This window comes from Sylvia atricapilla, chromosome 1 (assembly GCF_009819655.1).
Source record: "Sylvia atricapilla isolate bSylAtr1 chromosome 1, bSylAtr1.pri, whole genome shotgun sequence".
Lineage (NCBI taxonomy): Eukaryota > Metazoa > Chordata > Aves > Passeriformes > Sylviidae > Sylvia > Sylvia atricapilla.
Genome location: NC_089140.1, coordinates 115,153,682 through 115,180,222, shown reverse-complemented (window position 1 = coordinate 115,180,222; position 26,541 = coordinate 115,153,682). Strand labels below are relative to the sequence as shown.

The 26,541-nt window shown below is 41.9% G+C and overlaps 1 protein-coding gene across 2 annotated transcripts; it reads right to left on the bottom strand.

The window, feature by feature from the left end:
• Nucleotides 1-1,110: 1,110 nt before the first annotated feature.
• Nucleotides 1,111-16,345, bottom strand: SDCBP (syndecan binding protein). Of its 2 annotated transcripts, none has more exons than XM_066331580.1 (9): nucleotides 16,228-16,345; nucleotides 11,941-12,022; nucleotides 8,995-9,073; nucleotides 6,375-6,484; nucleotides 5,902-6,060; nucleotides 4,745-4,920; nucleotides 3,360-3,531; nucleotides 2,708-2,799; nucleotides 1,111-1,843 (listed from the first exon to the last, which is right to left on the bottom strand). In XM_066331580.1, the coding sequence occupies exons 2-9, from the start codon at nucleotides 11,989-11,991 to the stop codon at nucleotides 1,789-1,791; spliced, it is 894 nt and encodes a 297-aa protein (XP_066187677.1). In that variant the 5' UTR covers nucleotides 11,992-12,022; nucleotides 16,228-16,345; the 3' UTR covers nucleotides 1,111-1,788. The 2 variants fall into 2 exon arrangements, with proteins under 2 accessions (XP_066187677.1, XP_066187685.1); XM_066331588.1 differs by lacking the exon at nucleotides 16,228-16,345 and adding an exon at nucleotides 15,570-15,589.
• Nucleotides 16,346-26,541: the final 10,196 nt, after the last annotated feature.

Below are 26,541 nucleotides of genomic sequence, written 5' to 3'. Positions count from 1 at the left end.
CTATGAGGAAAACTGAAGTTCAGTGATCCTAGATGTCACAGCTGAAACCTGGAACAGAGTATAGGGGGAAAAAAAGTAGTAAAAAGGCAATCACTAAATGTCAAGTCTCAGTTGACCATGCCTCTGACCCACTGTGGTGGGCTGTGAGCAGCTGAGCCCTTCCTGAGCTTCTCACTCGCCCCACAGCAAGAGGGTCAAGAGAAATATTTGTGGATTGCAATAGGTGGGAGAACTAAGCAAAGGGAAAACAGTAAGTGGGGAATTAAAAAAAAAAAAATGATGCAAAGGTAATCATTCCCCTATTTCCCCAGCAGACTGATGCCCAGACCAACAGCTGCCCTGGAAAGATTCTCTCCTAATCATTGCTGAGCATAATGTCAAATGATGTTGAATTTTCCTTTGGCCAGTTGGGGTCAATGGTCTCAGCTGTGCTCCCTGTCAGCCTCCTGCTCCCTGGAGGCAAGGGACAGAGTGAGAAGCAGGAGAGGCCTTGACACTGTGCACACACAAACTCAGCAAACACCCTGCTGCATTATCAGCTCTGCTTTGGTCACAGGCCTTCAAGATAGCGCCAGAACTGCTCCTACAAGAAAATTAACACCATCCCAGCCAGACCCAGCACACCCAGTAAGCTGCAGGCAGTTTTACTGCAGTGAAACTGCAACTCTACAATTAGTACATCCTGTAGAACAGCTGGCTGCTATTCCATGTAAAGCTTAAGGTATAATGAGAGTTAGAATCCTAAGAAGGCTTGGTTGGAAGGGATATAAAGATCACTTAGTTCCCAATTCCCAGCCATGGGCTTGGACACCTTCCACCTGACCAGGTTCCTGGGGTCCCATCCAGCCTAGCCTTAAACACTCTGAAGGATGAAGCATCCACAGCTTCTCTGGGCAACCTCTTCCAGTGCCTCACCAGCCCCACCGTGAAGACTTTTTTCTATTACATCTTATTTAAAGCAGCCCATAGCAACCTCTCTAAGACATTGCAATGTTAAAAGGAGTAAGCTTTTTAAAATATTTTACACTGCATTTCCTATCTTAGTTGGCTGAAACTGGCCTCGATAAAACAAGCCTGTTTTAGTCTTCTTAAGTACACACGCACAGGATGTAAAGTTTTGGTCATTTATTTGGTTATGTCTGAATCCTTAAGACATAAAAGAACATGGTTAAGGCGAGAGATAAGCATATTAGTTACAATTCATATAACAAGTAATAAAAAGATCTGAGTATCTGTACACTACTTTAATTAATGCTTACTTACTGACTGATGCCTTGAGCTATATTCAGCTAGGTGGCATTTTTGTGTAAACAGTATTTACTAGAACAAAAAATTAACTAGGTACTAGCCTTACTTCTAATACGCTATTTCAAATCTACTCTTGCAAACAAAAAGCAGTAAAAATACTCATTTGTCTTAGACATACAAAGCACAGCATTGTCCTGGGTAACAACATGAGGCTTCGCAAGTGATACCTGGTTCCTTTAGTTGCAATGGCTTATAGTAGTAGTAAGCTAAATAAAAGACCTACGAAAAGAAGTCATAACACAATTGGAATTTCACATTTTGTCAAGCATGTAAGGCTGCAAGTTTTACAGTGTGTGAATACATGAGATATGTTGAACGGTGACATTCCCAGCCATTATAGATGCAAATGCTTGATGCAGCATATCTTCTCTCAGCCTCCAGAAAGGCTCATGTGCAGAAGAAAGAGATCACTGAGTATAATAGCCCAAGTTTAGTGGAATCATCATTATATATATGTACACACACATCCATGGTCCAAGTTTAGACTTCAGGAACAGAGTGATCCATCAGGCTCTTCATGATGCTAGTTGCCATCCTAAGGAAAAGGAAAAGGCATTCAGGTTTGTAAGACAACTACATAAGACCTGTCAAGCTTCTGCTCACAGCAGCTTTGTCACTGCCATTCCCTTAACACAAACCAGAAGCTGAACTTTCACTATTTTTGAGAAGTTGCTACAGAGAGCTGCACTGAACTGCACCCCCTGATGAAAGAGAAGCCCACAATACTCAACATTTCTATTAGCACCTGAGCTGTGTTGTTGGCATCTTTCAGAGTACAGACATGTGTGCAAGCAGTGTACAAGCACAAGGGAAGGAAAACAGATGGAAAGGTGGCTGTTAGACAGAAAACTGCTTTGTAGAAAGAGGATACTAAGCCAAGGGGGTTAAACAAACAAAAAAAAAAAATCAAAGAAAAAAGTCTCAATTACACCTGAAGCATTATTAATGTCTACCAACTTAAATGTTTTTGCAGGACAGATTTAATTGTAGAAAGCCATTGTTGCTAAAGGATTAGGAAAAAAACCCCAAACTATCCTGCCAAGAATCACTTTTAGGCCATAGGAATTAGTTGCACTACAAGTAACAATTTAGTTACAATGTAACAAATACTTGTAGTATCTGGTTCTCGGAAATTCAGGCTTTGTCAAAAAAGAAAGTTCAGAAAAGGTTCTTTTCCAGAGGCAGAAAGGCAAAGGATCATCACAAACACAGAACAGTTTAAAAACAGTACCAACACACACCAATTTGACCAAAACATCAGATTAAACAAATTTTCAGGCACTCCCACCCCTCCTCCAGTCTTCAAGTAAAGTTTGTAATTAGGTCTTATCATGAGTACACTTCCTAGTCTCAGTCCACTTGATTATAATTAACACCATGGCTGCTCTGTATTACCTACCTCTTTATTATATAGTCATAAATACTGGAAGGCATGACAGTGATGGTCACTACATTTCCAGCTGTTGCCAAGATGTCTGCAACCTGTGAGTCCTGTTAGTAAACAAGGAGTCATATGAGCAATGCAACCCAAGCTGAGTAAGGAAGCAGCAGCTCAAGAGTTTTTTCTAGACACATTTCATGTGGTGTTGAGACTCCCCCCGCTCAGCTCCTCGTTTGGAGCACTCAATGTTCAGGACAGATCACTGAAACTGCAATGCCAGTTTGCAGATGTTTGGTTATGAGTATCTTGCATGAACTGACTAGAGAAGGGACACAGATGTCATACACAATTCTCGATAAAATTTGATGCAGGTTGGAAGAAGGCAGCTTACCCTTTGTTTTGCCATCAAGGCTGGACTACAGATAAAAACACAGGGCCAGCCTTGCCAGGCAAAGGCAGAGAGGATGAGAATTGAGCTGCCCTGACAATCAATACAAAACTGCATAAAAGCCCAAAACATCTGTGCCTCTCCAGTCAAGTGACGTCATGACTGAAACTTTTATTTTATGAACACTAAACAATATATTACACCCTTTTCTCTCCAAAACACACTATACAAACATAAAAAAGCTCACATCTATCCACACCCCCCCCCACATAGTTGCCATACCTTCAACCCAATTACATTCTGGCCATTAATTTCACAGATGTTGTGCTCTGTCAGAAGTCCATTTCTTGCAGCAGAACTGTCTTTCACTATTGAGGTTATTTTTCCATTCTTGAATATGAAACCGACATGCCCTGTGCTGTCCTTATGCATGGTAATAATTCGTTCAAAAGGTCTAAAAAGACATTTAAAATACAAAGCAATGTCTTCAGTCTACTAAACCACAGAAAAAACAACCACATGCTATTTTAGCATCTTTAGCTTATAGAAAGTAATTGTACTCTAAGGGACCCAAATATTTTCTATAATGAAAAGTTGTTGCATTTAACTTCATTTTTTTAATATTGTTGCACTAAAATATACTTGTTTATAAACCTTACCTGTTTTCCCTGTTCTACAGATATTTCACAATCAGGATTAACAGTAAGACAAAAATCCCACACAACATTCACCCACTCACCACTCCAACCAAACAAACGTCCATTAAAAATTAAGTTTTTTACAAACATTACAAGGTCGATAAAATAGCACAGGCAGCTTTAACAACTGTAGGTAGACCACAGGATTCTGAGAATACAAGGCTTCCCCAATTACTTTTCTGCTTTGGGGACAATAAACCTTTAAACTGTGTCCTTAAAAGGCAGAGATATGGGAAGCAAATGGCACATTAGACACAGAAGTGGTAGACAGAGTAGGGCATCTATTGCCACAGTATTTGAATTCGGTGTTTGAAGTAACTGCCCTGATCAAAGCAGCTGCCCTCCACTGAATCAGGCTTGGTTCTTAAGCAAGAAGGAACACAGAAAAAGTTTTAAGGCACATACTTAGTCACATGAAGTACCATCTGTCTTCTTGCAGCCTACAGGCCTTATGTTGAATCTGACCTGTTGTTACTATATACAATTAGCTACAAGAGCATTATTTAATAAACATAGTGGGTCATCAAGCAGGCTTTCAGTATAACTGGCATTAATTCCTAAGCAATAGAGTTCACAAGAAAAGCCATCATGCTACATAAAATGCAAATGTATTAAATAATACAGCAAACACTCTCTTACTACCTTTTATTGTTGACTTTCACTCACACTACATGAAAAAAAATTATATCTGAAAAAAAGCACAGAACTCTTCAATTCAGAGTTTAAATTTAACTTGCACCATCACTAGATTATCCTGGAAAAATGTTATGCCTCATCATGCCCAGGAAGTTTACAAGTTAGGAACCATTTTGATTGTTCCCCACAAAAGGGAACCTTTCTGAAGATCTTTACTACTAAAGTACATGGACAAACAGATTTTGTTAAATCTGCTCAAGCAAGGGGAGACCCAAACCCCTCAGAATTACTCAGAGATGGATCATGTTAATCCAGATCTGTAGTTGGCTTTACCTGTCCCGGATGATCATTGAAATCCTTTCTGCAGAAGCCTGTTTCAGAACTTTATGTGCTTTATCAGAACTCCATCCTGCACAGTTTTCACCATTGATCTGCAGAACTTGGTCTCCAAACCGCAGACCAGCAAGGGATGCTGGAGAGTTTGCCTGAACTAACTGGACAAATATACCCTACAAAAGAGGAAAAAAAGGGAGAGGAGGAGAAGGGGAAGTTACTTGCTTAAAGATGAACGGCCACAGAACATAGCCCCTAAAGTTTCCCATTCTACATAATATCAGCCAAACAGGCAACACAGAAGGACTTGCTAATTATCTCTTCTTAAGGGGCACTTTTGAAATTTCAGTCTGTTTCTAGACATATTTAAAAGTCTGACAGATAATTAATGCTAGAACAAAGTCCAAAAGCAAGCAAATCTGTCTAGATCTCTAAACATTAAAAATAAAAAACCCCCATGAACATAACATTAAAGTCTTAAGCAAAGGGGTAAATATGTATCTGTTTTAACAGGTGTTACAAATTTTCTAGTCTAAGTACCCCCAAAACCAAAGTAAAGCATATTAAAGCAAATTATAAATAATACCTTTGGGAGCCAGGGATGTTAAAAAAAAACAACATAACCCCATGCTACTCTAAGAAAACCCCATTTTCTGGATTAGAAGTACTACAGAAAAATATTTTAATCCTATATGCTACCTTCAGCAGAATTTTTTTAAAAAACATTCAGATTAAATGGTTTAAGTAGTTTAAGCATCTTTAATAAAAAAGGAGATACTTCTAAACTGTGGGCAGTTCTCTGAATACTGCTGAATATTAAGTGTTTCCACAAAGGTAAAGGCAAGAAGTCCTGAACAAATAAAAAGTATCACAGCAACCATGCAAGGACAGCTTCACACTCTAAACTGAAACAAAAAAATAATGTATGTGTTTCTCAGGTCTTATAAAACACATAGCATTAAACTATGGCTGTAAAATCGGATCCTAGTCCAGAGCGCTGGAAATCTAGTTACAAGTCTAATGAAGGACTTTAAAATTCTGGTAACAGAAAATAAGCCATTATACAGAAAACTATTTTGTGACCACACAAAATAACTTCACTACTAATACAGTCCAGCAGTAAAATCTCAGGAGGTAAAAGCAACCTCTGCACTTACATTATCAACAGACTTAAGGCGAAGTCCAATTCTGCCATCTTGATCTTTACACAAAATTGCTTCACGGATGCCTTGCTTAATTTCTGCTCTGCGAATTCCAATATCATTTCCAGTCACTGGAGCTACCATGTAATTAGCAGAAGGCCGTGTTACCAGTTGCTGATTAAAACAAAACAGTCAGACAACTTAGTTTCAACTTTTAAGAACAGCTATATGTCAGTTTGTATAAGTGATATTTTAAAAAAACAACACACAAAATAAGCCACACGACCAGGTCCCCCTCCACACCCCACCAACATAGGAAATGGACTGCTCAGTTCCAGAACAGACTAAAATAGGCACTGCTACTTCAATAATTCATCTCTCAGTCAAGTATGCTACTTAAGGCAAATAATAGTCTGCTCTCTAGAATGCTAGATACACATTTAGTCTTTACACTTTTGTATTCTAGAATATGCTTGACTGGTACCTACACCCTGTGGCTGAGCAGCTGCTGCCACTGCTAAGTTCCTCTGCACCTCTTCCTCATTGAGGCTCAGGCCCATGTACTGAGACAGTTCTGGATACAATCTGGGGTACAAGCCTAGAGAAGAAAAACAAAACAAAGATCAGTACAACTGCTGGTTTAAAAGAAGGAGCAGTTAACTGCTTTTACATGTGCAATTACTTCAACAAATCTTGCACTGCTGTAATTATTTAATTAGAAAATTATGACAGAAGACCCACTTGATTCAGAACTGTTATTCTGGCCTGGTTTAGAAGAGCAACCAGACAAGCAGCACTTCTGACTGCGATAAAGAACTTACAGAGACCTTTCAGTTTCATTTACTTTATTCACCCTTTAAACACAGACAAATGCTGACATGTTCCAAAACCAACACTGTGCTGCATTCCATGCAGACATGCCCTTAAGCTCTAGAACTTCTGGGCAATTAGTGAGAACTACTCTCCTTCCCACACCCAAACCAGTTGTGTTAAAGAACAGACAGAGATCTACCAAGTTCAAAACAGCACTGCAAGAGGCATTCATTCCAAGGATATTCCAGGCCCGTCAGAGGCATGGAAGGTTTCTGGGAAAGCCTCCTGGTTTTAAGGTTCACACTACAGTCTGCTTTGAATCTTCATGAGAAAGTAGCTGTCATTTTCTCACAGCTTCAAACTGAAGGGGCTTTATAAATGCCCCTCAACATGACAAAACACACACAGCCTTCAAAATATCCCTCTCTACCCAAGTGGAGGGCAGCACAAGGAGTGGGAGGAAAGGAAGTTAAACTCACAGACTTGTCAGACTTTGAGCTGAACAACTCTGAAATAAACTTGATATTGCTCTTGACATTCCGCAGATCATTAACTGGTGCCATTTTACAAGTTATGAGAGCTCTTAGGAGTCCCCCTAACATTCTCACTATCTGACTGGGGACAGAAAAGTCTTCTTAGAGAGAGGCAGTGGAAAGGAGGGCTTCGGAAGCAGCTGGACTCCCCAGTATACACGACTTAGGTTTCTAGCATTCATTTATGGGAATAAATGTATAAAAGCATCTATTATAAGAATCCATGTTTGAACAGCAATGGAAAGTAACTTTTCTGGGAAGGAGCAAAGGTCACTGCAAGGTGAATGCCAGTATAAACAAGAGATTTGCTTGCTCTTTAATACACTGCTTTGCATGAGAGCTGTCTGATCATATTTCTGGACTAATCTACTAGCCTATGGCTTCATCAATATTGTTAAAAAGCTTTTGATGAATAAATTTTCTAATTTTGCTTGCTGTTTCAAGCCCCTAGGATTATACACAACACAGCACAAGATTTCTGCAGCTAGCCAATTTTTCTTTTTGTTCTTTACTGAGGATCACAACACAGGATACATCTCTGCTGGCTGAATTACGTTCTCATTTAAAATAGAGTGCTCCAAATAATGGAGCAAATAGCAGAACACAAAACCTCTTGATGTACAGTCTCCTGTTTCTGTCAGGACAGAAGCACTTCCAGTGGGTCTGGCACATCCTACAGATGACATAAGACCTTCTTTCATCTGGGATATATCAAATGATTAATCACTCTTCAGCCACAGAACTCCAGAGTAATTCACACACATACTGATGTCAAAATTACATTTTGGCTCCTGCTGGCCAAATACATGCAGGAGAATTCAAACTATGGACAGCAGGAAAAATGCTCTCAAATGCTGAAGCAAACTCAAATCTGGCCTGGAGAGGTTAGGCCAGATAAATACCTAATCCAGATAGGATGTACCAGAAACAACTCTGGTGAGCTATTCAAACGTCTGGCTTAAAGTCATCTTAGACACAGAAGCACCAGAGGAGAATTGGTGGCAAAGTTCTATCCACCAACCTTTAACACCTGATTGATCAGCATTCCTGATCACCATTCCAGCACTGCTGCTTCTCTTGCTGGTTAGAGGCTTTAGGCCTTTTAGACCAAGAGTAATTTTCTAAAGCAGAGCTCTAACCTCAAACATACCTGTGCAACTTTGTGGATGTACATGTGCATGGGAGAAGAGAAGGAGAAAGGACAAGTACAAATCATTCAGCTTTAGATCTGATGGATTTCCCACCACATGTTTGATCCCAAAATCTGCTGGAAGCTTTATGCTGATTGCACAACGAGATTAAGTGCCAGTTTCCTGGGCACTTCTCTTGTTGACAGAGATTTGCCTTTGTCCCAGAGCAAAGTCACATGTGAAAGAAAGACTCTGACTCATACTGTTCTCCAAAGCTTACAAATACATACGTGATAAATAAGGGCAACTAAGGGTCTGAGGTAAGAGGTAACAGAGACCACAGGTAACAACCTCAAATCTTGTTATGCTAGGCTGACTTGGGAAAGGTTGCAAAAAGAGAAGGGTGACTGCTGGCCACAATGTCCTTTTATAAGCAAACTCTGGTTTTTGACTCCTATAGCACCTTACCAATTTGGGTGTGGGCATTTCCAAAACTGAAATGTAAACAGGGTAACATTTATTTCCCTCTGTAAATAGGGTAATGTATTTATAACTATTTTTGACCATACTGTTAACTTTAGGATTTCATAACTGCTTTCCACATGAGGATACTATGCAGCACATGAGCTTACCTCCATCACAAGGAATTGGAGCAGAAGCTTCAGACAAGATTGCTGGATTAGCTGGATTTGAAGAAAAGGCAGTCTGAGCCTAAAAGCAAAAAAACTCACTTATTTTTTCTTCTACAACATATCTTAATTATGCAGGCAGGAGACTCAGCATTTTCTTTTTTTCTTATACATGCTAATTACTATTAATCTTGAAGTAATGAAGTCAAGCTTTTTATGTGAAATATATTCCATGCAACATGCCGTAATAGTACCAAAACTACTTTGGCAGATCAACTCACATCTTCCTCAGAGACAAAGCTACAGTGATAATGCAGAAAGGCTTTTCTGTCAACCTGTTCTGTTTACATCATCAAGCAAATTAAAAAGCCTTAAAGGAAACATTACCTTTGCCCAACAAAGCTTATAACTAAGTTTTAAGGTACAACCTTTAGCAGAGCGTTTTGCAATTACTGTTTTCAGCTGGACAGCAGGAGTGTTACTTCTTCAGACCATTTACAGACATTATCAGTGAGATCCATAGTTCTTTTCAGGTGTCAAGTTCCACACAATCCAGTGCTGCTAGTATAATATCTTCTGACAGAAACAGACCTTCCAAGATGATTTTTCTAGAGCACTTGCCACTACAGTGAACACATTAAGCTTTATTTCTGTACTGCTGACTGGCTTACGTTATTAAGTTCTCTTACATTTGTGAGTCAGTTTCCTTCCTTCTCAATACCTCAGCTCTATTTTCTGGCTTTGTGTGTTCATGACCAGCAAAAAAAACAGCCTTAGAGAGGCCTCTTAAGCATGATGGAAATAGCTACCTCCGTAACTTTCCTGAGGTTGAATGTCAAAGGTGGGGGGAGGAAGTACTCAATGCATAGTGAAACATTATGCTGAACAGGACACATAAATTTTCTAACACAGCATGACAGTCAAATTACTTCATGATGTTAAACGCTTAAAAATAGAAGACTTCTCAGTTCTGTACACTCCAGGAAGTTGTCTTTAAAAAAAGGTTTCACAACAAGAATGAGTCATTATTTAGCAATATCACGTGTATTTTGAAGCACAGGCTCCAACTCAAATGATGGACAAAAAGAGCAGGTTAGAATAATATTTAATATAACAAACATTTTAGCCAGCAGTCATTTGAATCTTACTCACTCATTGCAGATAGACATCTTTCAGCACTCTGCCCCCTTTTCTCCTAAAAATGCTCTCAGACTTATTTAAAAAGACAACATCTTTATAATGCATTTTTTGGGAGAAGGAAATAATTTTGCCTTTGATGCCAGCAGGTCTAGGGAGGTGATTCTGCCTCTCTACTCCGCCTTTGTGTGACCCCACATGGAATGCTGTGTCCAGCTCTGGGATCTCCAGCACGGGAAAGACATGACCCTGCTGGAGCAGGTCCCAATATTCATAGAAGCAATCAGAAGAGGGAACATCTCTCCTGTGAGAAAAGGCTGAGAGAGCTGGGGCTGTTTATCCTGGAGAAGAGAAGGCTCTGGAGAGACCTCACAGCAGCCTTCCAATACTAAAGGGAACTTACAAGAAAAATGACGACAGACCTTTTAGCATAGCCTGTTGCAATAGGACAAGGGGTAAAGATTTTAAACTAAGAGAGGGCTAGATTTAAATTTAGACCAGATATGAGAAGGAAGTTTTTAAAAATGAGGGTGATAAAGCATTGGAATAGGTTGTCCAGAGAGGTGCTAGATGCCCTATCCTTGAAGGCATTCAAGGTCAGGTTAGATAAGGGTCCAAGCAAAGTGACCCAAACTATTCAGTGATTCTGTTAAAAGTATCAGTGAAAATGGAATGGTTTACTGATTAGATTTATTACAATTATCAACTGTAATATATAAACTCTAGGAGTTGGTCAATAAAAGCCAAAAGAGCATGTTCTTGGCTCCAGGCTACTCAATTTTTAGTTCAGCATTACCAGACTATAGATAAAGGACTGGTTACATAAGAATGGAGTGGGTGGACATGACAAGGAGAAATCTCAACATATCACCCACAACTTCAAAAGCCTCACCCCACACATACACACACAGATGAGACAAGGCACTGCACTTTGGGATAGCACAGGATACTTAAGAAGCTATTCTTGCAGTTTGCTTGATTGCTTCCCAATGAAAACAGCATGGACAGAAGTAGGAGCCACCTTAAAACACACTGTAACTCCTTGTTCTTGTTTAAACCAGGAAGGAATGCAGGTTAAGTTCAGGAAAAGGTAAAATGCTGAACAAAGCAAGGAAACTCCTCATGAAATACATCCACATCAAACTTCTCAGAGAGTTTTTAATCCATTAAAGTGTTTTTCATTTTTTTGTTGCACAGATATTTTCTAGTCCTCATCATGCCTAATAATGAAACCACCAATATTCTTACATATAAACAGTTATGCACAGAAGTGATAAACTTGGATGTACTGTGAGACCTGGTCACTAGCAAGAAATAGTGAGAGGACAAGTCTCATTCCAGATGGCATTAAGATAGCCAGCGGTCTTTCGTTGTTTTTGTTTGGGGTTTTTGTCTGTTTGTTGGGGGTTTTTTTGGTGCTCAAATGACCATAAAAACCTTTTGCCAGAGACCTGGACACCGGGAATGAGATGCAAAAGATTTATTAGTTTGGTCATCAAGTCAGAGCTGAAGTATGTGGTGAGACTGACTACCTTTGTCTACTTAAGACCATTTATGTATACTACAAAAAACTCAAATATACTAATGACAAATGAACACAAATGAATATATAAGGCGGCATAATAAATATATCCAGGCAGCAAAATAAGCATTAATCATATTAGATCAAGCTACAAAGTAAACAGGTTGTCCTTTCCCTTTCAGAATGAGACGGAAAAACAAGTTCTCAAATACAGTAAGTCTCCCCTTTCCTGGATAATATATCAGATATATTATTGCCATCAAAACTCATTTTTTTAAAGTCCACCATACCTGAATAACTTTGTCCACCTTCAGATCTTCTAGGGAAGGATAGAGAGACATTTTGATGAAATCTTACTGCTTAGAGGGCAGACTGGAAAAAAAAATGGAAAAGCAAACAACAGGATTAGCTTTCAGATATTTACTGAGTTTAACTCCTTAAATTTTTTAAAAAAATAAATTAACCAGACTAAGTGCTAAATAAGTGTTCTGTGACCTGCCAATCAGCAGTAAAGATATCTGGCACTACAGACGAATTCTATTAAGACTACCCATTTAATCTGTTATCAATAGCAGTCTTTGGCTAATAGGCTTTATTTAATATACTTAGCACTGTCAAAGTTTAGGTCTCAATGATGAGAAAACCTACACAGAGAAAAACATTTCACAGGAAGCAAAGAGACTTTAGGAGGCCAAGATGCAATTATGATGAGGGGTAAGGGGAGAAACCTAATCACCCTCCTTCCAAGAGGGACAGTATTTTATATACAACTGGGGAAGCTTCCACTCTGTTGTCCAAAGTATTTAAACACTTCTAACATTCCACTGACCTGCTTTCAGCTGGGATAAAGCTAATGTTCTTCCTAGCACTGTGCTTTGGATTTAGGATGAAAATATTAATAACACACTAATTGTTTTAGTTGTTCCTAAAGTGTTTATACTAAGTCAAGGGCTTTTCAGTTTCTCATGCCCTGCCAGTAAGAAGTGTGGAGAGGCACAAAGAGCTGGGAGGGGACACAGCCAGGACAGCTGACCCAAACTGGCCAAAGGGATACCACGGGGCATCGAGCTCAGTACATAAACTGGGGAGAATCCTGGCCAAAGGCATGGGCATTGGTCAGTGAGCAGTGGCAATACGCACCACTTATTTTATATATTCCAACTCTTTTAATATTTTTTCCCTTCCTTTCCTGTCACATTAAACTATCTAATTACATCCGCCCATGACTTCTCACGCTAGTCTTCTGATTCTCTCAGCCAATCCTGTGGGAGCAGGGGGAACCACTAAGCAATTTTGCGGCACTCTGTTGCTGGCTAGGGTTAAATCATGAGATCCAGCAAGAAGCCACTAGAGAGAACTCACGTCCATTTGCAACACAATAATTGCAGCAAGAGCCCCTTATAAACCAGGAAGATTCAGTCAGTGGTGAGTTTCAAAACACAGAGATTCCAGGTTGGCTCTCATGTGATGTTCAGAGAGCCCTGTGACAACTTACTGGGAAGTAATTAAAAACAAACAAAAAACCCCCACATGACCCATTTTTCCAGAGCTCCCTCACTCACACTTTCACTAAGATCAGCTGAAACTTTGAAACCCACAATAAAACTTTCCACATCAGTATATGGGAGCATTTTATTGAGAGGGATGGAGAGGGACATAACCAGAAGACAATAAAAAATTACACAGTTCTGCAGTCATAGAAGGTACTGAGAACACGGTTAATACACAAGTTTTATTACAAGTTTTTGGCTTGGGGATTCATTTTATCATCCAAAAAGAAAAAAGTTCTTATTAATGTAGCAATTTAGCAAGAATTTCAGACTGAAAGCGTATAAATCCCTGGGCTATTGCTTCTTTAAGTGTAGACATGAAGTCTGTTTCTAAATGAACATCACACACACAGATGCCTAATGTGATACTGCAGTAACACAATAGACATCTCTTCATGTTACACTAAATTCATCAACAGCTTTTATGCTTGTTCAGCAGTGCCCAACAGCTCCACTATCATGCAAAACTGCAATTAAAAACTCAAAAAAGCATGCCTTAATTGTGACAGAGATCTAAACTGTAAACAGGTGGTCTGTTATATTACAATAATTAATTGCTTCTGACTTTTTTGATTAATTATTGTAACTCTACCAAGCATAGTTAAAGCCTGGAAACTACAAATTAAACACATGCAAGTTTGAAGTTCTGTTTTAATCCAGCATTGACCTGAAACAATTAAACGCTTTTGCTCATCCAAAATGGGTAATAGCAAATCTAAGCCAAAGCCCTCGGTAAGGTAAATGGTTCCTGGATGCTCCATTCTGCTCCTCATAGCAGTCAAGGCACACACAGCATTGGACTCAGCGTCTCCTGTGCTACAGCTGCCCTGGTGGATTCAGGTGCTGCTCCTAGCAGTGGCACAGGTCCAAAGTCACCACACCCCTGGCAGTCGGCAGGAAAAGAGGGCAAGCCAAGGACGGTGTGTTCCCAAAAAAGTCACCCCATGGCAGGGGGATGAGGGGCACAACGGCAGCACTTTGCAGGTGATAGATGATCTCTGGCATCTGCAGTGCACAGCACAGGGAGTGCCAGGCCCCCTGCCCCAGTGACCAAGTTCCATGGAACACCCTGGCCAGCTTTACTTCTCCTCCACAGACCAGCCTCTGCACACAGTTACTTGGTTATGTTTGTCACAGACAGGCAACCTCAGCCTCCAGCTAGATTATAAAGAGGAGCATAGCGCTTTCTGTAGAAAAGCATCAGCAAAGCCAAACATATACTAGTGTCCAGATTACATAAGACAACACTCCAGAAGTTTATCCTGCTCCTTGACAACCTCCTAAGCCTCCCCTCCCCAGCCAAGGGTTAACAAACCCAAGTGTTTGTCATGAAGGATCTGCTGAGCTGGCTCCCTTGTCACAAGCTCACCAGTTCCTGCTTTTGGTTTTCCAGGCTAAAGAGACAGAGTCACCACATAACTGCATTCAGTGAGCTCGTAACTTTGCATATGGTAACACAAATACCCCATGTTAGATAATGTGAGAGTCATGAGAATATTGTATTTAGTTTTAAAAAGGATTTTTAAGTAACAATTGCCACCATTAGAGACCATCAGTAATGGCAGGAAGAACTCGTCCACGACTTCTGTGCAATGTTATTCACAGCATAAATACGAATTTCATTTGGTGCTGTAACAGCTTTAGGCACTAGGTAGTGGATACCACGAAACGTGAGTCACTACAACCTCAATTTCTCTCTTAAAAATCTACACCAACATCAGAACCACCTTCCCCAGTCACTTTCACGTACTGTAAGGAGACCATGTGTTTAGGGACGTAGAAGTGAAAACAAAAGGAAGGGCACGGGGCAGGAGCTGTAACTCAGCTAGCGACCAGCAAAACCTGGCAGTAAAGACCTCGCCCCCCTCTTCAGTACACTTGGCTGGAAAATGACCGCCCCTGCCAGCACGGATCACTAAGGAGATCCTGTTTGCCAAAGGGAAGTACCGGGCCAGCGATCAGAGAAGTATGAAAGGCGTCACTCGTGACACCCTGAGCCAGCCAGCAGGAAGACTTGAAGGTGGGAGTGATCCCGAATTGCTTTCGGTGGCGTGGCTGGGAGGAGACGGGCTGTCCGAAGCATTCTTCAGGTCGGAAAGCATGAACACAGCACAGGAGGGTCCTGCTAAACCCCAGTCTGGCCAGCCTGCAGTGATTGCTGTCTTTGAAAGCACCAGCAGCCAAAACAACAAAAAAAACCCCACCAAAACAAAAGCCGCCACCCCATACGTCTTCCTCCCGGCAGACCCTGGAAAAAGTACAGCAGGCCACAATGCTGGCACCTATACCGGAACACTGGTTCCTACTTATGGAAAGTAGAAGCGTATGAGCCCCAAAAATCCATCTTTAAAGCAGATCCAGGACAATACCTCCTGAAGGTCAGGCTGAGACCTCAAGACCGAGAAACGGTTTCGTAAGACACGTTCTCCACTAATAACTCAGTATTTCCCTTCTGATACATATCTAATTAGCCTGGGAGCAACTGCCCTCATTATGCGCCCAGCTCCGAAACCTGCTGCCTCCATTTCAGACCTGAAGGAGGGCTCGCCTGCCTGAAAAGGCCCGTCGTATCACCCCACCGCTGCGGCACCTCTCAGCCCGTCTCATGAGAAGTTAATACAAACGCCCGAGCCGCCCCGTGCAGTGGCCGCGGAGCCCCAACGAGGGGCAGGAGACGCTCCCAAGCCCCAGGGCCGGGCACAGACAGTCACACAGGGCCTTATCCAGGCGCCGCTTTCCCCGTCCGCGGGCGGAGGAGCCCGTCGGGCCGGCAGCGCCCCGAGCCCGGCTGAAGCCTTCCCCCGGCCGGCTGCGGCGGCCCAGCAGGAGCACGGCAGGCTCCGCGGCCGGAGCGGGCACCAACACCGCCCTCGCAAGCGGCACAGTGGGGCCGCCTCGGCCGCCCCCTCCCCGCCCCGCCCCGCCCCGCCACGCCACGCCACGCCACGCTCTCCCCGCAGACCCCCGCCCGACCCCCAGGGGCACACAAAGGCCGGAGGGGATCCCGCCCGCCGGCCCCTCGTTTACCTCCGGCCCGGGGGATCGCTGGCTGCCGTCCGTCGGGGCCCGCAGCACGGAGAGGGGCGGCGGCAGCGGCTCCCCTGGCTCCCGGCAGCGCCGCTATGAGCGGAGCGGGGGCGGCGGCGCTGGCCCGGCCCCGCGCATGCTCCGGCGGCGGGAGGGGGCCGGGGCCGCGCTGGCGTCGGCGGCTGTGGGCTGAGGGGGGCGGGCGGCGTGGCGGGGGCCTCACTCTCCTCTGGCCGCTTGTTTCACGTATAATCTTGGCTGGAAGAGATCTTCAACATCCTCCAGTCCATCCATCCGTCTGGCACTACCGCTGTAACCGCTGAACCACATCACCCGGCGCCAGATCCAGACCTTCAGGGATGGTGACTCCACCACCTCTCTGGACAACCTATTCCAATGCCTGACCACTCTTTCAGTGAAAAAAAAAATCTATGATATCTGATCTGAGTGTTCTCTGTTTCAGTTTAAGGCCATTTGTTCTGGTCTCCTCAGTGTAGGCACGGCAGAAGAGACCGGCCGCCTCAGCATAACCTCCAGTCAGGGAGTTGTAGAGAGATGTGAGGTCCCCTCTGAACCTCCCCCTGAGATTGCTTTGTCTTTTTAGGGCCTTAGACTCCTATGCATTTATTGGTTGATAGCTGTCCCCTTCATGGAGGAAAAGTACGATTTTCTGCTCATTTTCCTACTTTTATTTTTTTTTTTCTGCTCTAATAAAGCACTCTCCACTAAGGACCTCTTATCTGCCTTGTTTTGCACGTCTGCCGTGGATGGGCGAGCTGTGACACATCAGAGCCGGAGGGACCACATCACCTGTCCCACGGTTCAGCACCTGCCTGAGCCTTATCCCACAGGCAGGCATCAGAAGCAAAGCATTTATCCTGGAGAGGCTCCCCTGAAGAAACCATGATGTAAAGTGTACCAGCAACAGAGAAATCACAGAACAAGCTTGGAAAAAGCTTTCATAAGTACAATTACCGTAATTACCCTCCTCTGCCTTATTTAGAGTATGAATTTCTCTAGCGTAAATTTTCCGTCTTTCCTTCTTCATTACAATTCTTTGTAATATTATCAAATCTTGTTCATCGTACAGATAATTAAATGTGCTGACTGCCCTAGAGCTTCTCTTCACCTAAGAAGCCAGAGCATTCAGTAGAGGAATTGAGCAATCCTCTGTCACCTAGGAAGGAGGTTTACTCCCACCTACAGTCTCCTGCCCTCAGCCAGTCCCAGCAGTTGCCAAGCTCTTCTGAGAGAAAGCTTAAATCATTGCCTCAGGAGAAATCAAATCCACCAAAAACTATGAATGCTTTTCTGCTGGTTAGTGAGCCATACTACCAATGAAAGGCTCTCCCAAGTACAAGCATGAGCCAGAGCAAGAGAGTATGTGGCTGGAAACATGAGAAAGGTGGAAACAGAAGGAGAAATGGGAATCAGAAGGAAGATTGTTTCACTTCATTCTGCCACTAACAGGCTGTCTCATCTTTTGAGCTGTCTGCACAATCATAACCTTAGTTCAGCTAAACAGAAATTTTGTTGCAATATATATTTTTCTGTTGTTGTTGCAGTGTATTTTCCAGTTCATTATTCTCTCCAGTTGCCAGCACCTTCGGTGAGCACCACAGGGACTGGGGTAGCAGCCACAGCAGTGCTGAACACAGGGGAACAGCAACTCTATCTGCTCAGGAGGCTCCTGTTTCTATATCCAGCAATCAGCCAGACCTGGAACCTTCCTGCATGCCACTACCTGAACTACTGGCTGCAGAGTCATGCAGCTACGGGTCATTAAATACATGGGAAGTGAAATCTTGGGCTTAGGGTGTAAGTTCACAAAAATCCTGTGTTATGTGTCTTCTGGGCCAGGAGGAAGGGAGAGAATCTATCTCTGGTTTAATAATGACAGATGATTTCTGCTTTAGAAGTGCTAAATTTTCTATGTAGCCAAAGGAGATTTTAACATAAGTGTAGTGAAAGTTTTAAAACTATGCTCAGACAAAGTGTGCCACTCTTCATCCTGAAATGAGCTCAGTGCAGTGAGGCCCTGGACCTGCCCTGTAGAATGAGGAGCACTGTAGTGTTCACGTAGCATGGAAATTGCAGGTGTGTGACAGCTTTCCCATGCAATTCTGCTGGGTGCCAGTGCTGACAACTGAAGGGTGGTGTTTTCTTTTGATGGTTTGATGTTGAGTGCTCCTCTCATTGCGAAGACCTTTCTTCTCTCCGGAAAGCTAGGGTGTTATTTTCTGTTTTCTGCATTAATTTTTCTCTTTGTGGTCCTTTAAGACAGCCTGCTGTAATCCAGGGAGCAGCCTTTCCCAATGGGTATCAGACTAGCATTGTCAATGCATCCTCCCTGATTTTACCCACAAGACTGTAATGGATGCTCATTTTCTTGATGATGATGTCCTAGCCCAAACACTTGGTTCCTTATGACTTATTACTTGTTGAGCATACTGTGTGCGCAGTATTACAGATACGTAATCTAAGAGCCAGCTAAGTCCAGGTTATGGGCAATAGCTCTGGCACCACGTCCACCTGCAGGACATCCGCCTGGGTATCTGTCCTAGAGTGACTTTACGATGCTTGTACCCCAGATTGTCTGTTCTGTTTGTGCTGTATGTTGAGTTCTGCACCTTTAAAACTGGTTCTGAGATTGAAGCAGGGAAAGAAGAAGCGCGCAGTTTGTTTTGAAAAACAGTGTTCACTCCTCTGCATTTTTTTTCCCTTGGAACGGTGTTGTTTGGCCGAGCCACAGACAGCAGCAAAACAGAAATCTTTTTTTTTTCTTTTAGTTAGTTTAGCTAGCTGAGACAGAGAAGCTTCCTGGATTGTTTTTTTTTTCCTTTTCTTAGGACTGTATAAACCTGCTCTGGAGTAAAAAACCCAGAGGAGGACTGGGAGCTGGCACCTGTGGCCCACCGCGGTCTGGACCTCCAGAGGGATGAATAAGGGACTGACTGAGTCAAGCTACACCCACAGCAAAGACTTTCTCGATTTGCCATCTCACTCCAAAATGAGAGGTTTTATTGTTTCATATTATTCATTCTTTATGCTTGTAGGCACTTTGTTTGTTAAATAAATAGTTTTTTCCACTTTTCTCTGAGGAAACCACAGCAGTGTCAAAAGTGAATCTTATCATCCTCATCCCAGTGTATTGTGAAACATGATTTCAATAAAGATTTTGAAAAACTGTGTAAGGCTGTTTCTTCTTGCTTAAGAACAACTATTGGAGAGACAAAGATTACACTTTCATACTAAAAAGCTTTCTCAAAATTGTTCATTTAAATATAGGAACAAAACATAATAAATCAGAAAGCTAATGGCAGAAAAAATGGGTATGTCTAATCTGTGCAACCAGTGCGGTTTGGTATGTCTCAGGGTCCTCATCCTTCAGACATACAGACCAAAGACAATTCCAGCTACTGGTCTGGTCTCATTTCCTTCCCAGGGAAACCAAACCTTGGAAGGGTGTGGCATGTGCCTCAGTCACTCTGTGACATGAACTGAGCTCCTGGGACAAGGGAGATATTTCTGTGTCCTGGAGTTTGGAGGGGAGCAGAAGAAGGGCCAGGCCATATCTTTCTAAGAACTCCACTGAGACTGGGGAGCTCTAAGGAGTCAGAGGTGCATTGCCCGAATAAATGGCTCTACATTAGTTCCTGAGGTATGTTCATCTGTTGTTTGAAAGAAGTGGAATAAATAGCCAAGTTTTTAGACTTTGCTTGTTTAAATTATAATACCCATGGGCAAGTGTGATAATTTTCCATCGTCAGTGTACTGTTTGTGGGTTTTTTGATGGTCTGGTGCCAACTTTCAAAGAATAATAGAAACCACCCACTGATCGGTATCACTCTCAGCTGTTGCAAAGATCTTAATAAAATAATACATAATTATTACTGAAAAATTCACATTTCTCCTTTGAAGCTGAAAACAGGTTGTGCTTTTGTTTGTAAGGAAGCTCTCCACCCATTCCACAATGACACATTATTAGTGGTTGCTCAAAACATGTACAAATTGTGCAAGACAGCAACCTGTCAGCACTGGAAACAGAATAATTATATTAAGGTGATTCCATACCTGGGATAGTTATGAGGGAGTTAACGGGTCCTGCTCTAAGCTGGGTGAAAGGACTGTCCAGATGTGTTGTTTGTCTTTCTAGAACAAACTTACCCCAAACCAGCTTAATTAACTGTGGGACTGCACTGCACTGAGCTGTGCCTCTAGACTCCATGTACAAGAATTTTTGTACTTTCCATGGAAACAAGTACTTTTGTACTTTCGATGGAAACAAGAATTTCAGCTTAAACTCCTGTTATGCAGAAGAGATTACATTACAGAAGCTTTGCTCCAGTAAGATGCTTAACATTAGAAACTGCTAGGTCACTTTTTTCTTCATTCTCTGTTCATATTTTTTTGATATTGCCTTTTAAGGTTATTATAACATATTACTTTCACCCTCAACCCATGGGGTGGATGGCACTCAGTGAGTGATTTTGATTTTCCACTGTTCAGTTGGCAGTTCCATGCCCAATTTCCTGTCCATCATTCAAACTCCGCTCTAAAGATGGAAATACTAATGTTGTCACCATCCTTTCTAAGTAATGCTCTGAGCGCTGTGCAAACAGTTGCTCATTTATTTTCTGTCATAATTCCTGGAGTACAGACAAGGAATTCAGACACTCAGGTTGAATATGCTCATAATGCATTATTCTGAGCTCCCAGTTCTACAAACTCATGTCTCATGTTTGTGGTAATACAGCAGATATTTTTTTAAATCCCCACCTTCCTGACTTCACTCATGATTGTGTGTGCCCACACTTCTGCAGGTGAGACCTAGAGCTTCTGTGGGACAAATAGAAAATAAGCAAAATACAGAAACTGCTTTGTGGAGAGTCTGGAGAGAGGAGTTATTTGTCACTGCAGGAGAGCTCTGGGGCAGAGGCAAGAGCAGCATCCAGCTCCACAGCCTGACAGTCCAGGGTGTGAGCAGTAAGATGTTCTTCTGTCCTCCTCCTTCATCAGACACCTTCTAGCCTCTGCAACAGATGAAGACAAGGTACTGCAGACAACAAGCTCTTTCATGCATGACCCTGAGCCAGTCCTAGAGGGCAGGAGACAGGAAAGAAAGCCAAGGAAAGGGTGGATTTGAACTCTATGCAGACATGTGGGAGGAATAACTGTTCTCTTCCTGTGCCTAATCCACAAGTGGAATTTTGCTGGAAAGGACCTAAATAACCCGAACAGTTCTCTCCTACCTCTGACATACATGTCTCAAGGTTTAAAAATAAATCTATATTCTTTGTTTTTATATTTAAAGACTAGGTAGGCATAGCAGAAATAAGATGTATATTTCACAGTAGGTGTAATTTTTTTTCTGTTTAACTGTTTTCACAGGGATTCATTGTCTTTTCCTTTCTCCTGGGATGTCTAAATTAGTATTTTGTACCTTTATGTTAGATACAGTCTAGTTCAGGTGGAAGTTGTGGTAATATAGGTGATGTTCCATGGTCTGGATGAAGCATGAAGCAATACAAAAGGACAGATCCCTCCGCCCTCACAGAATCACAGAAGGGTTTGGGTAAGAAGAGACCTTAAAGATTATATAATTTCAAACTCCTGCCATAGGCAGGAACACTTTCCACTACGCCAGGTTTCTCAAAGCCCCATCCGACTTGTCCTGGGCACAAGTGCTGATACATCATGAAGAATCATGAGCTCTGATGCCTCAGTGGGAACCTGGCTCTTTGTCTTAAAATGCCACCAAGGATAAATTTGGGCAGACATCTGCCTCTGGGATGGGATGGTGGGACAGATGTGGACAGACCTTTTGCTGCTCCAGCAAGGCTCACTAGTGGCACCTGCTGGAGAATTTTTATCGTACCTTCGAGGTGAATTAAACACACTCTTACACTTAAATGTAAAAGAAGTTAATTAACAATGCATTGGGCAGAGTCCCATCGTAGTATGTGGTTCTACATGGAATCTGCAAAGATACATCACAAACAGATTCCTTATGTGCACAGCACCAAATCCAAGATTTATTGCATGGAGCACCTCAGCCTGTGGACCCACCCTCCACCCAGCTCTGCTCTCAGAGTTTGCCACTGAGCTTGGCTCCCTGAGCAGTCTCATTCCAGGATGGCTGTAAGACAAAGCTGCAACTGTTCCTTATCACCAAAGGAAACTTCACTCCCTTGGAAGGAGTCTGTTCTGTCTCTGGCATTCCTGCTTCCAGCCAGTTTAACCCCTCCTTGCCCTCCATGCCAGATCATTCCTCAGTCACAAATTACCACTGCTGAACAGTAATAATTAGAATTTCCCTTTTATGTCTGCCACCACTGGAAGTCTTTAGACTGAGCCAAAAATTCTGGGGGAGACTGTCATGGGAACTCGAACTGCTGTGAGTAATCAGGAGATGGCTCATCCAAAGGCATGTGTTGGTGTTGGCACGGTGCCCTTACTTTTCTGGGGAGCTGTCTCCATGCTGACTCAGCAAGTCAAATGCAGCTCAGGAGTGTTTTTTTTGGCAGTCTGCCGCTGCATTTCTGACTACACCAAACCTGTTTAGTTTATGATACCAGTCGAGCTATATAACTGCTGGAGCATCAGTGTTTGTCTGTTTGTTTAAAAAAAAAAAACAACAAATTGTCCCCAATTGTAAATAAATCAGCTGTTTAAATGCTTCTGCCTTTTACCTTGTGTTTTGTCTTTATCTTCCTGTTCTCTGCAATGTCTACCTGTCACCCCTCTTCCATCAGCTTTTTCTTTGTGTTACCATGTTCTTTTTGTGTTTTATGTTTTAATTACTGTCTTTCTACCTGTAGATTGTCTTTCCAACTGCAAAACAAAGCTGTAAGAGGTAGATCTCTGATCTTTGACTATTTAAGTCAAAAATATATAAAAACATATAGAAATAAATAGGAAAAATGAAATGTTACAGCATCTCGGATAGTGGAACATTAATATTACTTGTTAAACAGAGATATATTTTTTCCAGATTAGCCATCTGTATTCAGTTGCAATTCAGTTTTCTCAGGCCAGAAGACTGATTCACATGTAAAATCAGTGGACTGTGCTTTGGACAGTTAATTCCATCCCATATTCATATCTTTTTAATCTAATCTGGACAGTTGAACAGCCTTACACTTTGAAGTTGGTTTCATATTATGTCTGTCACACCACCATGCCTTATTTTTCCTTTATTTTGCACAACGAAGATATTGTTCACTACCACAGTTTGCTTTCTCAAAAAAAAAAAAAAAACCAAAACAAAAACAACAAAAAAAAAACCCAAACAAACAAAACCAACAAACCAAAAAGAGAAACAAAAACAAAACAAAACAAAACAAAACAACTCATAAAAAACCCAAAGAAAATGAAGAAAGCTTTGGTTCACAGAAGTATGATAATGAAGAGCAATGTATCACAGAAAACAATTGAAATGATGACTGGCAGATTTCTTCTGCAATATAATAAGGCGCTCACTCTTCAGTCTTGGCTTGTATCATCCATTAAATACTGAATTATAAAAATCAGAATATAGAAATAGGAAAAAGAAATCTTTAAGTAAATCTAGTAGTAAAAGAATGTGTATTTTCCCTTGGAAGAGCAAAATGTGGCTCAGTTGCAGAACTGTTTGCCCCACACTTCTACTTCTTTGCCTTTTGCACAGTTCAGTGAAGCTCAGATCTTCATTAAGAAACATATTTATATACATTCTTGGCAAAGTTTTCCATACCTAGGCAAAAGGCTTGCATAAATCCACCAGGGATTCTTTCAGAGGATGGTTTCTGTGTTCATGTGTAGATCCAAAAGAAAAGTAAAAAGATTCTGAAACCAGAGAAAAACTGTTCAAGGAAAGCTGTGTTGATGATCCCCACCATTTTCAGGCTGTGGATCCTTTCCAGCTGCATTGTTAATCCAGCTTCTCCATTTCCCTCAAACTTCTGGAGACTTCTACAGTCCCAAAGTGGTCTAGTAGCAGCTGACCATCAAGGGGAGGTTGCTGGTGGTTTCAAACAGCTGTCATTCTCTGTCTCCCCTTACACCTGTAGTGGCCATAGCTGAGATAAGAAGTCCCCACTGTGACTACAGGCGCCAAGCTGGCTCCCAGCCGGAATGTCATCTTGCCAGTGAGGTGGTGGACTTTTTGATTTCCTTTCACACTGGAGCAATGGATGTTGTCCTTGAACAGGTGATCGCTTCAGGAGCAGAAGGAGCACAAAACCAAACCCATAGCAACCTGATGTGAGGTTTGCCAAAGTGGCCCAAATCCAGACTGCATGACCGGAACAATACCAGCACTTGCAGAGAGAGGATGGAAATAGCTGTAAACAACAGAGAGGTCCTTAAGATGCCACCCTACACTTACCAGGGTACCAGGTACCAGGAATGGGTACCAGGGTCACTGAATTGCTGTGGCTTCTAAATGCAGATGTAGAGTGAACTGTGAGTGTGATGAAGGAGGGGACTTGAAGTATTACTATACTTAATGGACACCTAACTCAGGCAGTGGATCATATAATCATAGAATGGTTTGGATTGGAAATGAACCTTAAAGAACATCTAGTTCCAACCCCACTACCATGGGCAGGAACACCTTCCACTGGGTTGCTCAGAGTCCCATCTACCCTGGTTTTGAATTCTTCCAGGGATGGAGAGTCCACAACCTCTCTGGGCAACCTGTTCCAGTGTCTCACCATCCTCACAGTAAAGATTTTCTTCTTCATATCTAATCTAAATCTACCTTCTTTTATTTTAAAACTGGTACTGCTTGTCTGATCACTACATATTTTTGCAGAAAGTTCATTTCCGTACTTCTTGTAAGCCTCCTTTACATACTGGAGGGCTGATAGCAAAAGAGCAACGAGTAAGCTACAGGGCAGTGCACCTCTTTAAGAGAGGAGGAAAGGGAGAGGGAAGAAGGAAGGAAGGAAGGAAGGAAGGAAGGAAGGAAGGAAGGAAGGAAGGAAGGAAGGAAGGAAGGAAGGAAGGAAGGAAGGAAGGAAGGAAGGAAGGAAGGAAGGAAGGAAGGAAGGAAGGAAGGAAGGAAGGAAGGAAGGAAGGAAGGAAGGAAGGAAGGAAGGAAGGAAGGAAGGAAGGAAGGAAGGAAGGAAAGGGCATCAGCAGAAGAAAAGCGAAGGGAAGCTAAGTGAGGCAGAAGGTGCTGTTAGATTCCCTGCTCCATCTGCTGGAGCAGCCCAGAATAGCTTGTGCTGTTCACCCAGACAACTGGATTGCAGCAATCTTCTCCTGGCTTGTTACCTAACTACCTTTCTTCGGAGAATTATTTGGTAGCAGTGAGCTGCATAATTTTTGTAATTACATCTGAGATTTGATTTCTCCCTGTTAAGTGTTTTGAGCATCTGCAATTGCACGTTTAGGCGTGACAGTATAATATAGAAGCTTCTGTTTTGTTATGAAATGATATGATACAACTCAACTCCAGGGTTTAAAAAAAGAAAAATTACTTTAAGAAGATACTGTTTGCTGCACTGGATGCATGGTAATAACTCCTCATGGTTTATTTTACAGCCATTTCCTTTTTCTGCTTATCTTCTTGTATCAGTTCTCTTTTGTCTCCACTTTCATAATTGCTTTCGTTACAGTTTCTCTTCTGCAATACTTAGAAAAGGTAATTTTCATAAATCATAATATTCTTAATTGTTACTTTAATCATAAGCTTGATAGTTCCCTTTTCTACAGTTTTAAGGAAACTCGTCATGATGGAATGCAACATATTATTAAAATACTTTCATTCAAGTAAAAGATGGTATTTCTGACTAAGATTTAGTTTCTAATGCTTGACATTAAAAAGAAGATAATGGCTTTGTAAATCCCAGGTCTGATAGGAAGGTTACCAAACTTCCAACTGATATTCCTAAAGAACAAAGAAAAGCCCAGAGAGAAAATTACCTAATATGGTGGAAGTAAATCAAGTCCATTATCTGATATATAAGCACATTCAGAGGATACTCTGAGATAAATATGGAAATATTAGCTTGATCATTAGAGGAAATATCTGTCCCTACTATTATTTAAATGCTCTGGGGAAATCGTCCTGAAGTAGGATGCAAATAAACCTAGTTCCCAAGCCTGTCCAATTTTATAGCCCATCAGTGTCAATTATCCTGTAAATACAGGGCATTTTCTATGCAGAGAGCTTCATCATGAAAAAAATGACAGGGTCAAATATATCCCAATGACATCAGATTACAAAAGAGTTGCACCTCTACGATCTACAAGCAATCTACAGGGAAAAAAAAAAAAAAAAAAAAAAAAGATGATGATGATGATCACGATGATGATAATTTTTTT